Source organism: Microtus oregoni, unplaced genomic scaffold (genome assembly GCF_018167655.1).
Source record: "Microtus oregoni isolate MIOR12 unplaced genomic scaffold, Mior012 000010F_ref0000083, whole genome shotgun sequence".
Classification (NCBI taxonomy): Eukaryota; Metazoa; Chordata; class Mammalia; order Rodentia; family Cricetidae; genus Microtus; species Microtus oregoni.
In genome coordinates, this window is record NW_024543069.1 from 43,764,787 (window position 1) to 43,783,028 (window position 18,242).

Below are 18,242 nucleotides of genomic sequence, written 5' to 3' on the forward strand. Positions count from 1 at the left end.
AGCCAGGGCTGTAACACAGAGAAATTCTGTCTACAAGAAGACAACGTTAAGCCACAATTTATGCCATGGTAACTAGTTTGGGATGGTGGCAGTCAATGTTTTCCTAATTTGTTTTTGAAATGGATAGGCAAGATGAGTTGAATGTTCCCTATTAGTCTTAGGATTCTACTGGGGGGTGGCAGCTCTGGCACTGTGGATGGGACAGTGAAGGAAGCAGTCATGAGTGGGAGCCCAGACAGAAAATGACCAGGCAAGGCTCTCCTGGAAGGTCTGCTGAAGTGGAGAATCTGTGCCCTCCTCCAGGGAGAAAAGTGAATTTGAATGTTGGACACCTTTGATTATCTGCAGGTTTACGTTTGTTAGTCGGTAAGCTGTGGCTCTGAAGACATTTTGTGCTGGGAATGAGTGCTCCACAGTGATGCGAGGCTATTTCTCTGTCTTTTCTACAAAGGATAATCGAAACCTGTAAGGCGAGAGTCACTTCCTCAGCTCCATTTTGGGATGGGAGACAGCAGCAGACTTCAGACACTGTGATGTTAGCAGCACAGGAAACCCTAGGTCCTTCCCATCTCTTCTGGTTCTCGGAAGAAAAGCTTACATTACTGTGGATAGTTAACAGCAAGACAGTTTTGTTTCTGACTTTCTTTTTTAATAACCCAAAATTTAGATGTAAAGGCACACAATAAAGCTTTATGCATTTATTAAAATATACACATTTTGGTAAATTTATAACTTTCCTTAGTATTTTGATAAATCAAAATATTTGTCAACACCACAGTCATTTGAAAATAAAACACACTTTATAGGACATCTGTATGTTATCCTTTTCTTCATGGTACATTACAAAGCCCCATTGTACAGTGCACCAATGGGAATTAAAACCACAAAACAAACACATTAACAATACAACAATTTCATATAGGAAAGGAAAGCCGAGAACACACCAGAAATGACCATCTGCAAAATGCAAGTTGTACTTTTTAAGGACCAAATGAAACTGAAACAGCTTAGTGGAATTTACAGGTTGTATTTATAACTTTGGGATATGAATTAAATGGTCATGGTACTTTCCCACAGTGAGAAGAAGCAGAATGCAGAGTCCTGTTGGCAGTCACTACGTCGTCACTACGTGGAGCGAGGACATTAGCCACCCTCTTGAAAGCCTGAAGCTCCTTTGCTCAGCCCAGATAGTTGAGGTATTTAGGTGCTTTTTATAACATTAACAGCATCTCTGCTTTGGGAAGCAGGGGCTTCTGATTCCCAGTGTAAGCTCTCAACTTCATGACTAGAAATGAGACTTGTCTATCAGCAACTGCCAAGAGCCCTCGAAGGATGTCTGTGGACCAGGATATCATCCCAACACCAGAATGGACACAGCCCTTCAGAGTCTGCACTTCTGACAATATTCACATGACCCAAGGTTTCCTTTAGCCTGTACTACCAGTGTTAAAGTCAGGAAAGCTAGACAGAAACAAAAAAGAGCACAGAGGAGGTTTTCAATATAAAAATCCAGGCCGTCCTGACCTCCCACTCCCAGCAGGATGCTATTTTTCTCCCTCATCTGAACCAACACACACTAAATATTCAGAAAGAGTACAAGAAAGAGCCATCTGTGTCAGGAGACTTCAAACCTATGATGTCTTTTTGGAAGTCTCCTTTGGGCTGTGTGAGCCATGCATTTATTAATGAGTGATTTCAATACTATTCTAGCTGCTATGCAGAATACATATGAATTTCTGGTGGACTTTAAACCTTTACTAATCTCTTTGGGCTTTAAGCCCAAAACAGGAAAAGAGAACATCCCATATTTTTTCAGAGAAATGGGAGGCGGTGGCGGGGAGGAGGCAGAAATCCTTAATAAATAAATAAATTAAAAAAAAAAAGAAGTGATAGCAACCCTCCCCCCCCAAATGTTGTATATGTGTTTGAGCATGTGCACAGGGTGTAGTGCCCAATGGCGTTGTACATCCTGGAGCTGAAGTCACAGGTAGTTATGGTCAGCAAGAACTCTTTTATTTTATTATTATTGTTATTGTTAATTTTTGGTTTTCAAGACAGGGTTTCTCTGTGTAACAGCTCTAGCTTTCCTAGAACTATCTTTTGTAGACCGGGCTGACTCCACAGAGATCTGCCTGCCTACCAAGTGTTGGGATTAAAGGCATGGGCCACTACCACCTGGCAGCAAGAACTCTTAACCAACTGAAAATGCAGTGACGGTTCTGGAGGAAATAGCCTTCTGGACCTGCTGGTGTGGACCCTCTGGGTTGGGATGCAGTCTCTAGCCTAAACAATGTCAACTGAAACTGGACTCTGATGGTGAGGCCACTGCTGATTGACTGTTGGTCTGGGGTCTCCAAAGGGCCTTTCTGCAGATAAACGGACAATCAGATAAACAGACAATCAGCGTTAAAGAAGTACCCAGGGAAAGGGCCTATGGAGGCTTCATAAAAATGGATTGGAAATACCTGTCTTATTAACAAGTCTTTTTGAAAGACGTTTGAGAATGGAGAGAAGTCCCACCACGATGGCGGGCACCTTTTCCTGGTTTTCCTCCACGTTCCACTGCTTGGGAAAGCCATCTCTAGTGCACTCCCATGTGAGGCTGGGGTCCGAGAGTGGACCACTGCCCCCAGGACTCCCAGAACCGATCCAGCTCTAGCTGCAGCTTATGCCCTGACTTTTGACTTTCTATCAGAGAACGTTCTAACATGAGCCAGAAAGGTGGACCAACCTGTGCCTGAGTCTCAGGGGTTTCCCAGGCTCCTGTAAAAGCCCCGCGGCAAACAGGACATCAATTTCCTCTAGTCTTTCAGGTGGATACTTAGATGGAAATTCTATTTATGATTCTATATATTTCGAAGAGGAATTCTCTGGTAATGTGATTTTCAACAAGCATGATCCCAAGGCTGTCAGATTTCTCAACTCTTCTCAGTTGCACAGACATTTCTCTGAATCTTGTTTTCCAACAGTGGCTGCATTTGTAGTGTTGTGGAGGCACAGGACTTGCTCTTACTAAGAGGCAGACCTGGGAGTTTTTTTTTTTTTTTTGCATAATTCCAACATTCAACTTCTTTTTTAGTTTAAACCAGCCTCGAGCTCAATTTAAGTCAAGTCAGAAGCAGGGATTTTACTATTCAGATTAGATAGATACAAACAGGAGTTAGATTTGGTCATTGAAAGGAATTGCCGCAAGCTGTAAAGTTGAAAAGTTGTGTTGCGTGTCGGCATGTTAGAAGATAACAGTTCCTACGGGAATGTAAAATCTGAGACAGGAGGAAGAGCAGTGTCTTGCTTTGAGCACGGAATTTTTTCATCTCTCTGCTAAATGTGTGTACATGACCCGTTTGCTCCTTGCCTGGACAACGATACCACTGCCCAGTTTTTCTCAAGTCCAACCTTGCCTGACTTGTCCCCCCGCAACCCTAACAAGCACTCCCCACCCACAGAACACCAGTGGGCTTGTCACTCGAGCTGTGACTGATCCCTCCCCTACTTTCCTGGCATCTTTCTTACTGTGTCATATGAATCACATGTAAATTATAGCGACAGCCACCCCAGCTCCTTGCTTTTCCTGGAGGAAGGCAAAGAACTAAACTCAGGGAGCCCTCAGCCACAGTCTGCATCTTAGCCGTCCTCTGCATGCCTCTCTTCCGTTTCTGCCTTGTTAAGGCTCTGCTGCTTCCACAGGCTGCGTGTACACCGTGTTCTTTGATCTCTCCAACGTGTGGAGGTGTTTGCCACGTTTAAGCCCAAAAGCACGTTCTTATCTCCATCCTGCCTGCCATCTTTGATACGATTCTAAATAGATTTCTTCAAAAGTTTTGTTTATGATTACTGAATGTGTATGCATAGTTTGTGTGTGTGTGTGTGTGTGTGTGTGTGTGTGTGAGTGTGTGTCCCAGAACACCCACCTGAAGGTCTGAGAACAGATATGTGGAGTCACTTCTTCCATGTTTATGCAGGTTCCAGGGATTGAACTGAAGCAATCAGGTTTGCTAGGCAAGCGCTGACCCTCTGAGCTGTCTGGCCAGTCCTCTAGATCTTATTTCTTAAGAACTGAACCTTCCACTTATCATGGCCTCAGAGTATGCCATAGCACACAGCGGGTACTCTGTGAATAACTACTGAATAGGTGGCTTATTTTCCTTTATTTCATTTATCCCCTCAAGGTCCCCACCAATAATATCGTCCTTGCTTCCTTTTTCTAGACAAGGACTTTCTGTGTAGCCCGGCTGTCCTGGAACTAGCTCTTGTCGACCAGGCTGGCCTCTAACTCAGAGATCCGCTTGCCTCTGCCTCCTGAGTGCTGGATTAAAGGCGTGCGCCACCACTGTCCAGCAGGTATTTCTTGATATCCACTAACCATTAGGTACACGTAGTTAGTGTAATCTAGCTTTGGAGCTTCTCTGTGGGTGTCAGGGGTCTGTGCTGTTTTAACACTCTGCCCTCAGGGGGAAAGGTTTATTTATTAATTATTTATTATCATGTAGCAGTCCTGGCTGTCATTACTGACAAGCCTATTGCTTTCTAAGGTGTTCTTCACTGGAAAACTCAGCAAACCCCTTGAGAGTCCTTGCGCTTGTGTGTTTCACACATTCTGGCTCTAAGTTTCCCTTTCTCCTCCCATTTTCACTGTATTCTTCCCCTTGGCTTCGGAGCCCTTGTGTTTTAATAGCTGCCTCCAATCTTAACGAAATGAGGCAGAGTGTTAATAAATAGAATACAATTTAAAAGATTAAATTATTGGCTCCAAAATTAGACATCCCACATACACTGAACCCCTATCGGAGGAGTTTTTCTAAGAGACTTATTTATAAGGTAACCCTACTTTTAATGCGGTCTCATAAACACGATGTTCACATATGATAGTATTTCAAAACCTTCTTGTGAAACCTGGGACTCTTTCACAGGAGTGGAAAAAACATGGTGAAAACATGCTACGTACCTGAGAAAACTTTCCAAGCTCTACATATATATATATTAAAACCCAAGACAGCTAAGAAGATAACCCCAACAATTTTAGACAAATGATGAGAGCAACGATTGAAAACATCGAAAGCTTCTAACTGAGAAAAATGGCATCCGAGATGAGAATAATCCATTGGCTCTGCACAGAAACAACACTACTGACATCAACAGTAAAGCCCATGCTCTTTCTTATGCTACAGAAATAGCACACACCTGCCACCAGACCATTGCTACTTTAATCCCTAAACACCACCAGTAAGACATAACTTTCCACCCATGTTAAGATTTGTCACATTGCATCCATATTTCTCCTAACCATATCTAAGGAAGAGAACATTACCCCGTTTATTGAGAAGCAGACCCAGCTTAATAGCTGTTTCTACTAGGCAGGTTTTCTGCATCCCACCCCAGTTTAGAACTTAGTTTTGACAGACATGACTCATAATTATCTTACAGGGAGTTCTCCAGGGTGTTCGTTGCAGGCCAGGCACTGCGATGTGATGGTTAAGTTTGGGCAAGAGGAAACAGCTTTTCGGACATTACATAGAAATGGTAAGAAGGAGTACTGGAAGCCGGGTTCTACATAGTTAATATGGAGTGATGAGCGAGATGTAAAAAATGTACTTATTTTAGTGCACTGGCAGACATCGGCTGAGAGCCTGGTACCCAACAGATCTAAAAGCATCATTAAAAAAATAGTTTCAGTTGATCTTTATCTGTTACGTTGGAGCTTCTTGTATCTGTCATGGGACCCTGCTGTCTCCTAGGTTCCGAGGGCTGAAGTTACAGAGATCCTCAGGACCTCTACTTAGCCGCTGGTGTATTTTAGGCAGTCAGCTCAACAGGAAGCATGCCTTCTCTCTGTAACCTAAGTACATGCCAAGAAAACATGCGCCTCGGAGCAAGCAAGAAAGAAGTGATGTTAGTTGATATTCATGAAATTTTTTGGCGGATGATGAATTGAGGAGCAGAGGGCAAGGAATTTGCTCTTTTGTCCCATTTCCAAAAAAATTCTCGCCGAAATCTTAGTGAGAGAAATTTGTTTTCCTACACACATGCTACTGAAGCCACATGTTTTTCTGTTGTAAATTCATCTATCCTGTTTCGGAGAAAATTCTTTAAGAATCCCTTTGGAGGCCTATGCTTAACCCCCACCAAAAAGTCATTTCTCTGGACCTCAAGGAAGGTGCTTTTGGAACTAAGATGAAAAACACTCTAAAAGTGAGCTAGCCTAGAGGAGGAAGGTCCAGGTGGGAATTCGAGCTCTCTGAGCTGCGTGACCCAAGTTCCTGGTCTTCCACATCTCTGGAAACCAGCAGGGTCCAATCAGGCAGTCACCTAGCCAAAGAGGAAAAACCCTGCAGATTTTATAATTTTAGAGATATGAAGTAGGATTTGCAATGTGATCTCAGTGGCTGGGTTACTGCTCCTCGCAAAGATTTTTATCTGATTATAGAACAAATAGCCCGTTTCTTCCAGGCATATCAGAGGCCTGCGATCACACTCGACCTCTGCCCTTTCCCCAGACCTACGGGAGCTTAGAGTCTGGTGTAAGGGAATGCCTGACAGACAGTTCACTTCTGCCAATGCCTTCCTGACCTCTATTCGAGAGACGGTTACTTCAGCTTTTCTTTCTTTCTTTTTCTTGAGCATTTAAGTAAAGATTTGGTGGTACTTCTTACTATACTTTGATGACTACGAGGTTGTTTTATGGGAAATATGGTCTCAGAGTCTTCTGTCTTTTCTGGATCCTAACCTTATAGTCTGGAAACTGTAAGAACTTTGGTGAGTAAAGAGAAGCCGGTCTTCTCTGTGGATAGTTTTGGGGAGGTGAGATTTAAGGACACAGTGTTGCTGACTGAGAAAGTCCCTGGGGAAGCAGCCTGACCTACGGGCCTGGGGGAGCAGCTCCTAGTTCTGCTCTGGGGGCTGTAGAGCCGCCTCACACCACTGCCACCTTTGTGGCTCCTCTCCCAAGGGCCTGCAGCCTCAGCAGGGTTGGAGGAAAGCCTGCTTGGATCTTAGCACGAAGATCCATCCTGCAAAGGAAACATTTGCTGTCCTCGGCTGGGACAGCTCGCTAACATAGAATTTCATTTGGTTTTGATTTTTTTTTTTTACATGGGGGTCAATTAAGGGCCCTGGGTAAAACCCTTCAATAGAACTTTCCTTTACAGCAAAAATAGCAAATGACAGATTGTGCCTGGGGATGGCCTTTGGGGAAGTTTGTGAAATGAGAGTCGGAAGAAGGTTCCACCTGCCAGCACACAGGCTGGATTCGCGGAGAAGCCACCCTCTCGGCGCCCGCAGTTCAGCCCTACTCCGGAGAGTAATCTAACTCATCATTTGCAATCAGGGCCTCTGAGTTCTGCTTGTGCTTGCTTTTACTTTTCGCTTTGCTACTCGTCCGGGTGTTTGTCTTCGCCTCTGACATCTGTTGGTAATAGAAGCCTTTGTCCTCGGCTGGCCCGCCCCAGTCCTCCTGGCTCTCGCCCTCAGTGGCATAGGAGAATCCCTCCTCCACGGAAAAGGGGTCATCCACATCGTAGCGTTGATACATGCTTTGGTGCAGGGCCTGCTCTCTGGCGCTGATTTCCAGGGTGCTGTTCCAGATGCCGTACCCAAAATAAATGAGCAGACCTGTGGGAGGAGAAAGCACACACGATTAAGCAGTTGCTCTAGGACCCCTGGGGCAACTGGGGAGATGGACAGGGCTGGGGTGGTGTACATTTTGAAAAGACTTCAATTAAATGTCCTTTGAAATTTGGAAGTTGAGAGAGAGAGAGAGAGAGAGAGAGAGGTCGGTCAGTGAAGGGTTTAATGTGCAAGCTCAAGTACCTGAGTTCCAGCCCAGAATCCACATAAAAACCCCCTTTGCAGTGGCCCTAGATAATAATCAAAGTCTCAAAGTCCTAGCGAGATGGAATCAAGCAAATTCCTAGTCCTCCCTGGCCAGCCACCTTAGCTAAATGGGTGAATCCCTGGTCCCAGTGAAAGACACTGTCTCAAATCTAAGCAACGCAACTCCTGAGGAAAGACACTGAGGTTGACTTCTGACTTCCACCAACAAACACAGCCCCCATGTCCCCCTCACACCCACAGATCACAGAACAGCCCCCATGTCCCCCTCACACCCACAGATCACAGAACAGCCCCATGTCCCCCCCACACCCATAGAACCATAGAACAACCCCCATCACAACCCCCTCACACCTACAGAACCACAGAGCAACCCCCATGTTCCCCTCGAACCCACAGAACTGGCAGACCACAAGGTGTGGTGGGGAATGTCTCTAGTCCTAGCACTGGGGAGTCTAAGGGATGGGAGTTCAAGCCAGAATGGTAAAACCCTGTGTCAGAAAACGAAAACAACAACAAAACCAGAATAAGCTTAGGAGAACTTGGATAAAGCAGACGACACTTACAGCTTCCTCTAAGGTTCCGACCACAGAGCCCTCGTGCTCCTAGGGGTCAAGTTTTAGATGAGCCTGAGAGTTAGCGGCCTCTTTAGTTAGTGCCTGGCCCTTCAGTCACCTCCACCCTCGTCTTCCCAGGACCCTGCATCATTTTTCTCAGTCTACTGCCAGTTGTTTGCATCTCCTGTCCCGGTTAGTATTTACTGATTGGTGATGCAGTCACGTGGTGGTTTGAATAAGAATATTTCCCCGCAGGCTCATAAATTGGAATGCTTAGTGAGTCAGGGAGTGACACTATTTGAAAACATTAGGAGGTGTGGCCTTGTTGGAGGAAGTATGCCACTTGGGGGTGGGCTTTGAGGTTTCCAAAGTGTAAGCCAAGCTCAGAGACTTCATGCTGCCTTTGAGTCAAGATTGCTATTATTCACTGATTGGTGGGCTGAGTCAATGGATTGGCTGGTCAGGGATTTGGAAAGAGCATGATTGAAAAATTGCTGAGAACAACATCCGGGGAAGAAGTGTGCGGCTAGATCTCTGTAAAAATCAGAGGATGTGAAGACTCTTGTGTCCCGTGTAGATGCTTGTCAAAGGTGACTTCTGCAGAGGAGGAGTTCAGTAGCCATAGATAGGATGTCTCCTGTGGACAGTCAGTCTCCTTCCCCAGCCGTCCCTGTCATTGCCCAGTGGCCTCATGGACAAGGTGGCCATGGCGGCAGAGATGGGGAATGTCCAGTCCACGGCTGACCAGGCTACCGTTGCTGCTGACTGCCAGATCTGCCAACAGCAGAGACCAGCACTGAGCCCCAAGTGTGACACTATCCCCCGGCGTGGCCAGCCCCGGGGTGATCTGGTGGCAGGTTGACTACATTGGACCACTTCTTCCATGGACAGGACATTGCTCTGTCCTTATTGCAGTAGACACCTATTCTGGCTATGGATTTGCTTTCCTGTATGTAATGCTTCTGCCAAATCCACCGCAAGCCCCAAGCTTTCCAGAACGTTTTATTCCCCCTGGCCTCCATGTCAGGCTCCAGCATTTGTTGGTCCTCTAACAACACATATTATTCCAATTTCTCTTGCTGTCTCACACTCACCAATGGAATGATCTGTTCCTGACCCCTAAGCTGCTTCTTTCTCCAGTGTGAACTCCCAGAATACCTAGTGGTGCATGCCACTGTTACAGCTCTTACGGCATCTGTCGTGAGACTATCTGCACTGGGTGGTTCTAGTTTATAGTTTTGGCCCAAACCTGGCCCTTAATGTTTGTTGAATGAATGAGCCAGTGCTCCCGATGAGCACACGTCAAGTGTACCATCTCTGCCTTGACTTCATTCCAAGCAAAGGAAACTTACCTCCCTGGCAAAACACAGTATTGACTTGACTAAGGCTTCTTTTCTGCATTTTTGAATACTATGTTAGTCTCGTTTTTCAACTTGAAAAGCCCTTGAAGTTCAGGGTCTGGAAAGGCAGGAATTATAGTGACACCAGCCACAGTACTGGTCTAAGAATGTGGAATCTGGGTTACAATCCAGTCCCTATCGCTCTCGCAGAGGTAGCCTTGGACCTACGATTTACCCTCACAGCCTCCTAGTCTGTAAACTGTGAGAAGCAGGGCTTGCTACACAAGCGTGAAGACCCAACTTTGCATCTCAGCTCCCATATTCAAAAAAAAAAAAAGCCTGATGTGGCCATGCATGTGCCTGTACCCCTGCAGAGCTGGGGAGGGGAAAGGGACAGAGGTGGGAGGATTGCTCATGCTTTCTGCTTACAAGCCTAGCTTGTAGTTCAACCAGAGACCCTAGATCAGGACACTAGGTGCCATTGTCTGGACCCTGAGTGCTCTTGCAGAGGTGTGAACACTCAAACACACATGTGTGCATACATCACATACACATTCAGTACACTTCACACACACACACACACACACACACACACACAAAAAAAAAAAAAAAAAAAAGAAACCAAGCTCTGTCCCTGAGAGTCAGAGTGAATTACTGGGCAACTTGGGGGTAAACTGAGGCGGTGGCTTGGCCCTTGAGGTCCAACACCCCTTGTCAGTGGCGTCAGTTACCCACTAACCCTGGGCCGTCTGCTCAGCTGTTTGCTCGGAAGACAAGCCTGGCCAGTTCTCCCACTCTGGGCTATGAGAACTTTCCCCTCTTGAATCTGAAGTGTGTCTCTTTAAGCTTGGATTTCTCTCTCTTTGTCTCAAACAACTTCCTCTCTGCCCCTTCCAGTCCCCTTCCTCCCAAGGGAAATCAACCTTGCATGGGCCAAAGGAAGCAGAGATTTACACTTCTAATCGGTAATTAACCCCGGAGCCAATCATTTGCAGATGCAGCTATTTGGACTCAAATAGCGGCCTGATCTTTTCGAGGGGCGGGTGTGGGACAAGGGAAACTTTACTCTTTATTGTTGGAGAGGTGGTGGAGGTGGTTATGCAGGACACCTATGATTTTTGTGTGGAACCTGACCCCCGTTCAAACTTGTAAAAAGGCCACCGTATGCGTACTTAGAGAATGCCCCTGAAGCTCGCGAGGGATGGGAGTGGTTGTAAGTGACCAGGCGGATCAGCAGCACACCTCCTTTGTTGAATTTTTCATCATTGTTCTTTTCTCCCAGACACCCAGGCAGGTACCAAACATTGCCTCTTGGTCCTAGTACATCAGCCGGTTTTTTTTTTAAGATTCTCTCTCTGACCCTCTCTACAGATGGCTCATTTTCTATAGAACTGGACATTTTGCTGCTTCCCTTACTATCACTTCTCTGCCTCTATACAGGCCAAAAGGACTCGTTACTGGGTGACATTTGTTCTAGGCTACCCTCCTTCCTCCCAGAGCAGATACGTGAGTGTCAGGTAGATTCCTGTTACAGGACTTGATGGAACTGCTCTAGCATCGCAGATAATCAAGCCAGAGAAAGCTACAGATTACCAACACATCTAACGACTTCATTTACAGGAAGAGCTGATGCTGGGAGCATCAGATGTCAGGCTTGGGTCTGAAGGGGTGGAGCCAAGCCTTCTATGTAAAGAAAGTCCTTCAGTCTTTCTTACTTCTCCCCCCCAGGCTGACTCATGGAGACAGTTATCGCGGTAAATATTCAGTAAGAGTCGGGTCTACGGGTGTTCCTTGGGAGTGCCAGGCCTGGAAGGATTATGTGTGTGCCGGTCCTTTGTAATACACACCTGCCACAGATATGTTAATGGGTTTTTTCACGTTTCTGTGGCTCCTACAGTGTCAAAGTCTTGTTATTCTTCTCCCATATACATTTCCAATATGAGTGTTGTGACTGGCAACGAATCCAGGCAGCCTGCTTGGACAGAACCATTCTCTAGTATCTTACATTCTGTCTGCTTTTTTCCCCTGGCCCTGCAGTCAGTTCAGGAAGAGGGATGTGAAGCAAGGAAGGTGGGAGAAGAGGAAAAGTGGAGAACAAAACAACAGAGAGAACAAGCAAAGAGGGTGAGGGAGGGAGGGAGAGAGGAGAAGCGTGAACCATCTGTCACAGAAACAAGGGCTTTGTGTGGAGGAGTAAACAGCTCAGCTGAAGGCCTGCTATGTGGAAGCAGGGCTTTGTGCTTCTGCTTCTTTTCAGCTTAGAGAACCATGCAGCAGGCAGTTTCTGCAACCTCAGGGGTTCTGGGAATCCTGAGTCATCTCAGCTCCTCTTTCCAGGGCGCTGTGTGCCCAGGTCCTCTTACCATGGTCAGTGAGATTGCCCATCTCTGCCCCGGAACTCAAAGTGCGGTATAGGTTCTTGTGTGTGCATGCGTGCGTGCGAGAGAGACAGACAGAGACACAGAGAGATAGAGAGACACACACATACACACAGATAGATAGAGATGAACATAGAGAATCTGAGCATCTCTTGGACAGGGAACTGGAGCACAGAGAAATTAGGCACTAGAAACTAGGAGCTGGAGTTAAGTATTTTCGTGCCTCTTTAACAAGCTTCATAGTGCAGGACTAACAGGTTGCAGGTGTACCTTTAAATTCAGAGTTCCCAATTCCCTTTAATTGTCTTCTAAAATGTTCATGTTCCAGTTGTCTTACCTGCAAATTCCTAAAAACGTTCTGCTGCTTTATCAAGAAATCTGGTCTGGTAAAAACCAGCAGTCTCCAGAGCATATTTTAATCCCACCCATTTTAAGCATATTTTATAGGTCACTCCTGCTGCCTGGGCCAAGACCAACTCACAAAGTGCTCTCCAGACAATGCCAACACCTGCACTAGCTCCTGGGACTTCACCATTGGTATCAACTCTCCTGGATCAAGGGCACCTACAACTAAAATCTGGTTTTATCTGCTCTTGTCTCACTTATATACCTGAGCCTCATCTGTACAACCAGGGCACTTCTCTGTCCCATACTTTCTGGCAGTTATGACTTCCCATGGCTAGTCCCATTCATAGGGCCAATAATAACAATATATTTTTTTCTCCTAACCACCTGCCTTCTCATCTTCCTCAAGAAACAGCTGCCTGAGGACTCCAGGATGACAGTAAACCAGATGCTGCTCCAGTCACATCTCTCGCTGAGCATGAGCCCACCAACTCCCAATGCTCCCCTCTCCCACACTGTCCCATGCCTGCAGGAAGTAGCCAGACTTGAGCCGGCACCCCTTTATCCAAGGAGTTTAAAATGTTTGGTTGAGGGGCTGGCACCCCTTTATCCAAAAAGTCTGGATTGTTTGGCTTGGGGCTTCACCCCAGTTCCTGGCATAAGCTCCCTCCCCTGAGAGTTGCCTCAGTCCAAAATTTACCTCTGAGAAAGCCCGCCAAACCGTAACCCCTCCCCAGGGAAGGTCAAGACCACTCCCACAGGCTATTTAAACTGTCCCCCCCCCCCCAGAGAATGAACCTGTGGTCTCTGGGTTTTGCATGATCTTCCCTTTTCTCTTTTCCCCCTCCATGTTTTCCCGGGGCCACCCAGGAGCACTCCATTAAACATGGACATCGTTTAATTCCGTCTGATTTGCTTTGATTGGGATTATTTGCATCGGCAGAGAGGTTCATTCAAAGAAAATACTTAACATCTGGGTAAACTGGTAAAGTGGCGCGCAAACATGAAGACCTAAATTTGGATCCTTTGTACCCATATGAACGCCACTGCAGTGGTACATGCCTGTAATCCCAGTGCTAGAGAGGTGGACACAGGTCAATCCCTGCAGCTTAGCCAAGCTGGTGAGCTCTAGGTTTAGTGAGAGTGTCTGTATCAAATAAAAATAAAATAATAAAAGTTAAGGTAGAGAATAAACAAGGAAGACACAAGATGTCAACTTTTGGCCTCCACATGCACCCCTCATATGTACACACAGACACAGGGACACAGACAAACACAGAGACACACAGACACATACACACAGGCACAGAGACACAAACACAGACAGACACACAGAACACAGACAGAGAGAAACAGACAGACACCCACAGCACACACACATGATGCGCGCGGGTGCACACACACACACACACACACACACACACACATGCACGCACACACTGCTGTCCACAGCAACCCTTCTAGATTTCTCCTGGCTCCAGGAGTTTGCCTACTATGTCTGCTTCCTTTTACCAGAAGAAATTCTGGACGCACAGATGAGGCAGATAACAGTGGGAGGCAATTTTGCATTCTTGAACATGATTAGTATTATTTTGTGGTCCTGGGAGTGGAATCTAGGACTCTGAACACGCTAGGCAAGTGCTCTACCACTGAGCCACATCTCAGAAAGTTTGAGCTGTCTGTTCTGAAGTATTCCGGAAACACACAGAAGTGCGAAGGATAATGTTGTACTTATCCAGCCCCTGTGCCACTCTGCCTTCCCCAGGTTACATTGGAGCAAATCCTTCCTACCCTAGGTAGTTTGTAAATATTTCAATATGCATCATTAGAATAGTAATATTTTAAAAATATTAACTACTATACAGCAGTATTAAAAATTTCTCAGTAAAATTTCTCCATTATATTAGACCACTCATTTATTCTAAAGATGCCATCCTTGTTTTAAGTAGTTTGGGGGCATTTTCACTTAGGAATGTTAACAAACTGACACACACACAGACACACACAGAGACACACAGATACACACACAGACACATAGGCGTGCGCTGGATCATATTCTGGCGTAAAACTGGTATAATAAACTGACATCGTTATTCTCTTGTAAAACTTTGTAAATAGCCAAGTTTTTCCTTTGAGGGTGGGTTTGGTTATTGGCACAAGCCAAAAGTGGAACCAAGCTTAAAAGTAAAGCACGTGTACCAAATGTAGTCTTTGCTGGCTACACACCAGACAAGGGTTAGCTCTAAGGTAAAAGAATCACTAAAGCATGCACCCAGACCACCAGACAATCCATCAACAAATACACCAGTGAACTGAGCAGACAGCTTTCAAAAGAGGCACGACAAAGAGCCAACACTTTGAGAAGTGTTCAATAGCCTAGTTCAGCATGGAAACACTGGAAAAATGCAAGCTACTTTGAGGTTTCCATTTCATCCCAGTCAGAATGGCCATCATCAGGAAAACAGTGGACAGCTGGAGCCTGTGAGGACGTGGGAGTGTGAATGTGTATGACCATTACGGAAGTCAGTATGGAGGCTCTCAACAAACTGAAAATAGAATTATCATACAACCCAGCTGTTCCATTCCTAGGTTCATACCCAAAGGATTCCAAGTCATATACTATAGAGATACGTGAGAATACGTGTTTATAGCCGTAGTGGTCACAATAGCTAGGGGATGGACCATCAAGAGGGGTCCACCAGGAAACGAACAGATAAAGAAAATGTGGCAATCTACATATTTTTCATGAGATGGTGAAAAAATGAAATCGTGTTTGAAAGAAACTGGGTGCAACTGGAAATTATTGCATTAAATGAATAAGCCAACCTAGAATGACAAACATAATGTGTTTTCTCTCATATGCAGAACCTAGATTTAAGTTATGGATGTGTGTATATATGGAATAAGGTTGCTAGTGAGTAAACATGACATTTTGTTTTCTTTGAATATTTGATTCTACTGCTTCTTATACACTTTGACTTATTGATTTCCAATGACACGTATTATATCTATCATTAATTACCTAACGCTGGGTGTGACTTATTGATTTCCAATGATATGTATTGCATCTATCGTTAATTACCTAACGCTGGGTGTGACTTATTGATTTCCAATGGCATGTATTATATCTGTCATTAATTACCTAACGCCGGCTGTGATAAGAAGAGCAGAAGAGAGACCGTGTTGTCGCAGTAACAGGGTCCTGGAAACTCTGCTGCCAGACTGAAGATGCTTTCTCAGTTAGTGGGTCCTGGTGGGGTGTCTGGTGTGGATAGAGCAGGGACTAGTTGGTAGTGGGCCCTTGGGTCTAGTGGCATTTCAGCAACAGGTGCAAGGTGAACAATACAACACAAGGTATTGGCCGTACACCCCTTGACAGGGACACTGAAGGGAAGGATTTGGTTCCTTTTCCAAATGGAAGCTCCCTGGGGCAGAACATACTGGGGACTACTTCAGACAAGATGAAAACTCAGGCCTACAGCAAATGAATGGGATTTCTTTATATACTTTGTGAGGTGGTTCAGTGGTTCAAAGCACTGACCGCTCTTCCAAAGGACCTGCGTTCAATTCCCAGCAACCACATGGTGCCTCACAACCATCTGTATTTCCAGTCCTAGAGGATCTGACACCTTGCTTTGTGGGCACTGCACACACATGGTGCACAGTCACACAGGCAGGAAGGCATCCTTACAAATAAAAGATAAATATTTAAGAAAAAACCCCGAGCATCATTTTAAAAAAATACTTTGTGATCTTAAAGCTATTCGCAAATATGAAGAACTACACAACAGCTGGGCAGTGGTGGCGCATGTCTTTAATCCCAGCACTCGGGAGGTAGAGGCAGGCAGATCTCTGTGAGTTCAAGGCCAGTTTGGTCTACAGAGTGAGTTCCAGAACAGGCTCCAAAGCTACACAGAGAAAGCGTGTTACAACCAACAAGCCAATGAAACATGCCTGAAACTCACTGTCCGGAAACTCACTGTCTGGATGGAAGGTGACGGCTGTTCCTGTCCCACCTACAAGTCTCCAGGGAAGTGACTCTGTTGAACTTGCCTCCGGATGCTAAGGGGGTGTCCATGCACCAGCTAACTAAACACTGACCAATTTATGCGGATCCACCCTGGGCAAGCCAAGCACTTGGCTCCAAACCTTCAAGAGAAAGGCCTGGGTGAGGTACTGGGGAGGCAGCCGGGTAGCCTACGGGGGCGGGGCTGGAAGGAGACTCACCCCCAGAGGAGACTGGGTGACAAATAAGAACAGCAGATTGCCGATGCAACAGGCGCAAACTCTAGAGTTCCAAGGGAGCTCCTTGTCCTCTGCCCGTAGCTTGGTGCCTGGGCTGAAAGGAGGTGGGTCACCTGACCTCAGCTGGGTGGAGCAGCCCCCTCCTGGGCTGCACTTTCCAGCAGGAAGCCCTGCCTGCAGTTGATAGCTGAGGTACTCTGTTATGCCCCAGAGGCTTTTTATTTGGACTACTCTGGGATCAGCTTTCCAAAACAGACATTTGCCAATGCAGGAGTGGAGGCTGGATGGTAATGGGGAGGTGTCCACCCCACCCACCACAACCCCCACCGAGTCCTCCTCTTCCTGATTATCTTTTACATACCGCCATGAACCCTGTCGGTTGTAATAACAGTGAGGTTTGTTTGATGTGGTGTGCCAGGAAGAGCCGCTTGACGGGAGGGGCTCATGCCCTGTGGAGCCAAATGACTATGCTCTGTGTTTCTCTGTAGGGTGGGGCTGGGGACCCTGTCTTCATCTGAGCCAAGTGATGGCTGTGACAGCTGATTCAGTAAGAGAGAAATCTAACATGAACCAGTAGTCCCGCATCACACAGGGACTCAAGAAAAAGGTGTTTATTGCTCACCAAAGACACGGAAAGGAATAGCCACAGCAGACTGTTTTATCAGGAACAGGTGGAAACAACCTGCATGGTCATCAGAATGGAGTCTGCACCGTGGCGTAGTGACACGGTGGAAGGCCGGTCAGCAGTCACAGTATGACAACCGCAAGCCACAGTCTGCACGTCCCAGTGTGGGTAGATTTCACCGACAGTGTTGAAAAGCAGAAGCCAAATGCTCACATTTGTGACGTGGAGCTCCATATGCACCACACACACTGGCTCCAGACCTTCGCCTCTTCCACAGTTCCCTTTCCTTCCATCCTTTAGACTGATTCTGGCAAAGCTCCTGGGTTTCCCTGCCCCTTCTTCCCATGCCTTCCTGTGTCCAGAGCCGTACCCCTGCCTGTAGGTACAGGGCCTGTGGCAAGTTCTCTCTTCATACTTCATACATATACACCGCTGCTGCTGCTGCTGCTGCTTGCCGCCATCCCTGGGAGGCCTGAGAGACCTGCTTCTCGCTCTCCTGAGTGTGGCCCCCACAAAGCATGTCACTCAGATTGATTATTTGGGACACGCTGTCAGGCACTTGGATATCTTAGCCCCCTTTCCTTCCACGTTTTTCCTTCACAATTGTTGTTTCCTATTATTTTTGAATAGTATTTTAAATGTCAGCTCAGGCAAAGATCAGAAAGGTGGATGTTTTCTCTTTATAATATTTACATTTTTGGGACTGGGGGTGAAGTCAGTTGGTAGAATGCTTGCCTAACATGCACAAAGCCCCAGTGTGGTTGCTACTACTGCATAAACCGAGTGTGGTGATTCAGCACGCCTGGAATTCCAGGGCTAAGGAGATTGGGAAAGGAAGATCAGGAGTTCAAGGTTATTCTGGTGCCTCCAGGGGAATCTGAGGCCAGTTTTGTATTATAAGAAACCTTGCCTCAACAAGCAAACA

At 46.2% G+C, this 18,242-nt stretch overlaps 1 protein-coding gene across 1 annotated transcript in view; it reads right to left on the bottom strand.

Annotated features, from left to right (window-relative positions):
- Positions 1-640: 640 nt before the first annotated feature.
- The window catches only part of Slc7a14 (solute carrier family 7 member 14), a 110,865-nt gene continuing 93,263 nt past the window's right edge, over positions 641-18,242 (bottom strand). Inside the window, exon 8 of the mRNA XM_041659057.1 lies at positions 641-7,608. Within this exon, the coding sequence (XP_041514991.1) occupies positions 7,286-7,608 (323 nt within the window). The 3' untranslated portion in view covers positions 641-7,285. The remainder of the gene's footprint in view (positions 7,609-18,242) is intronic.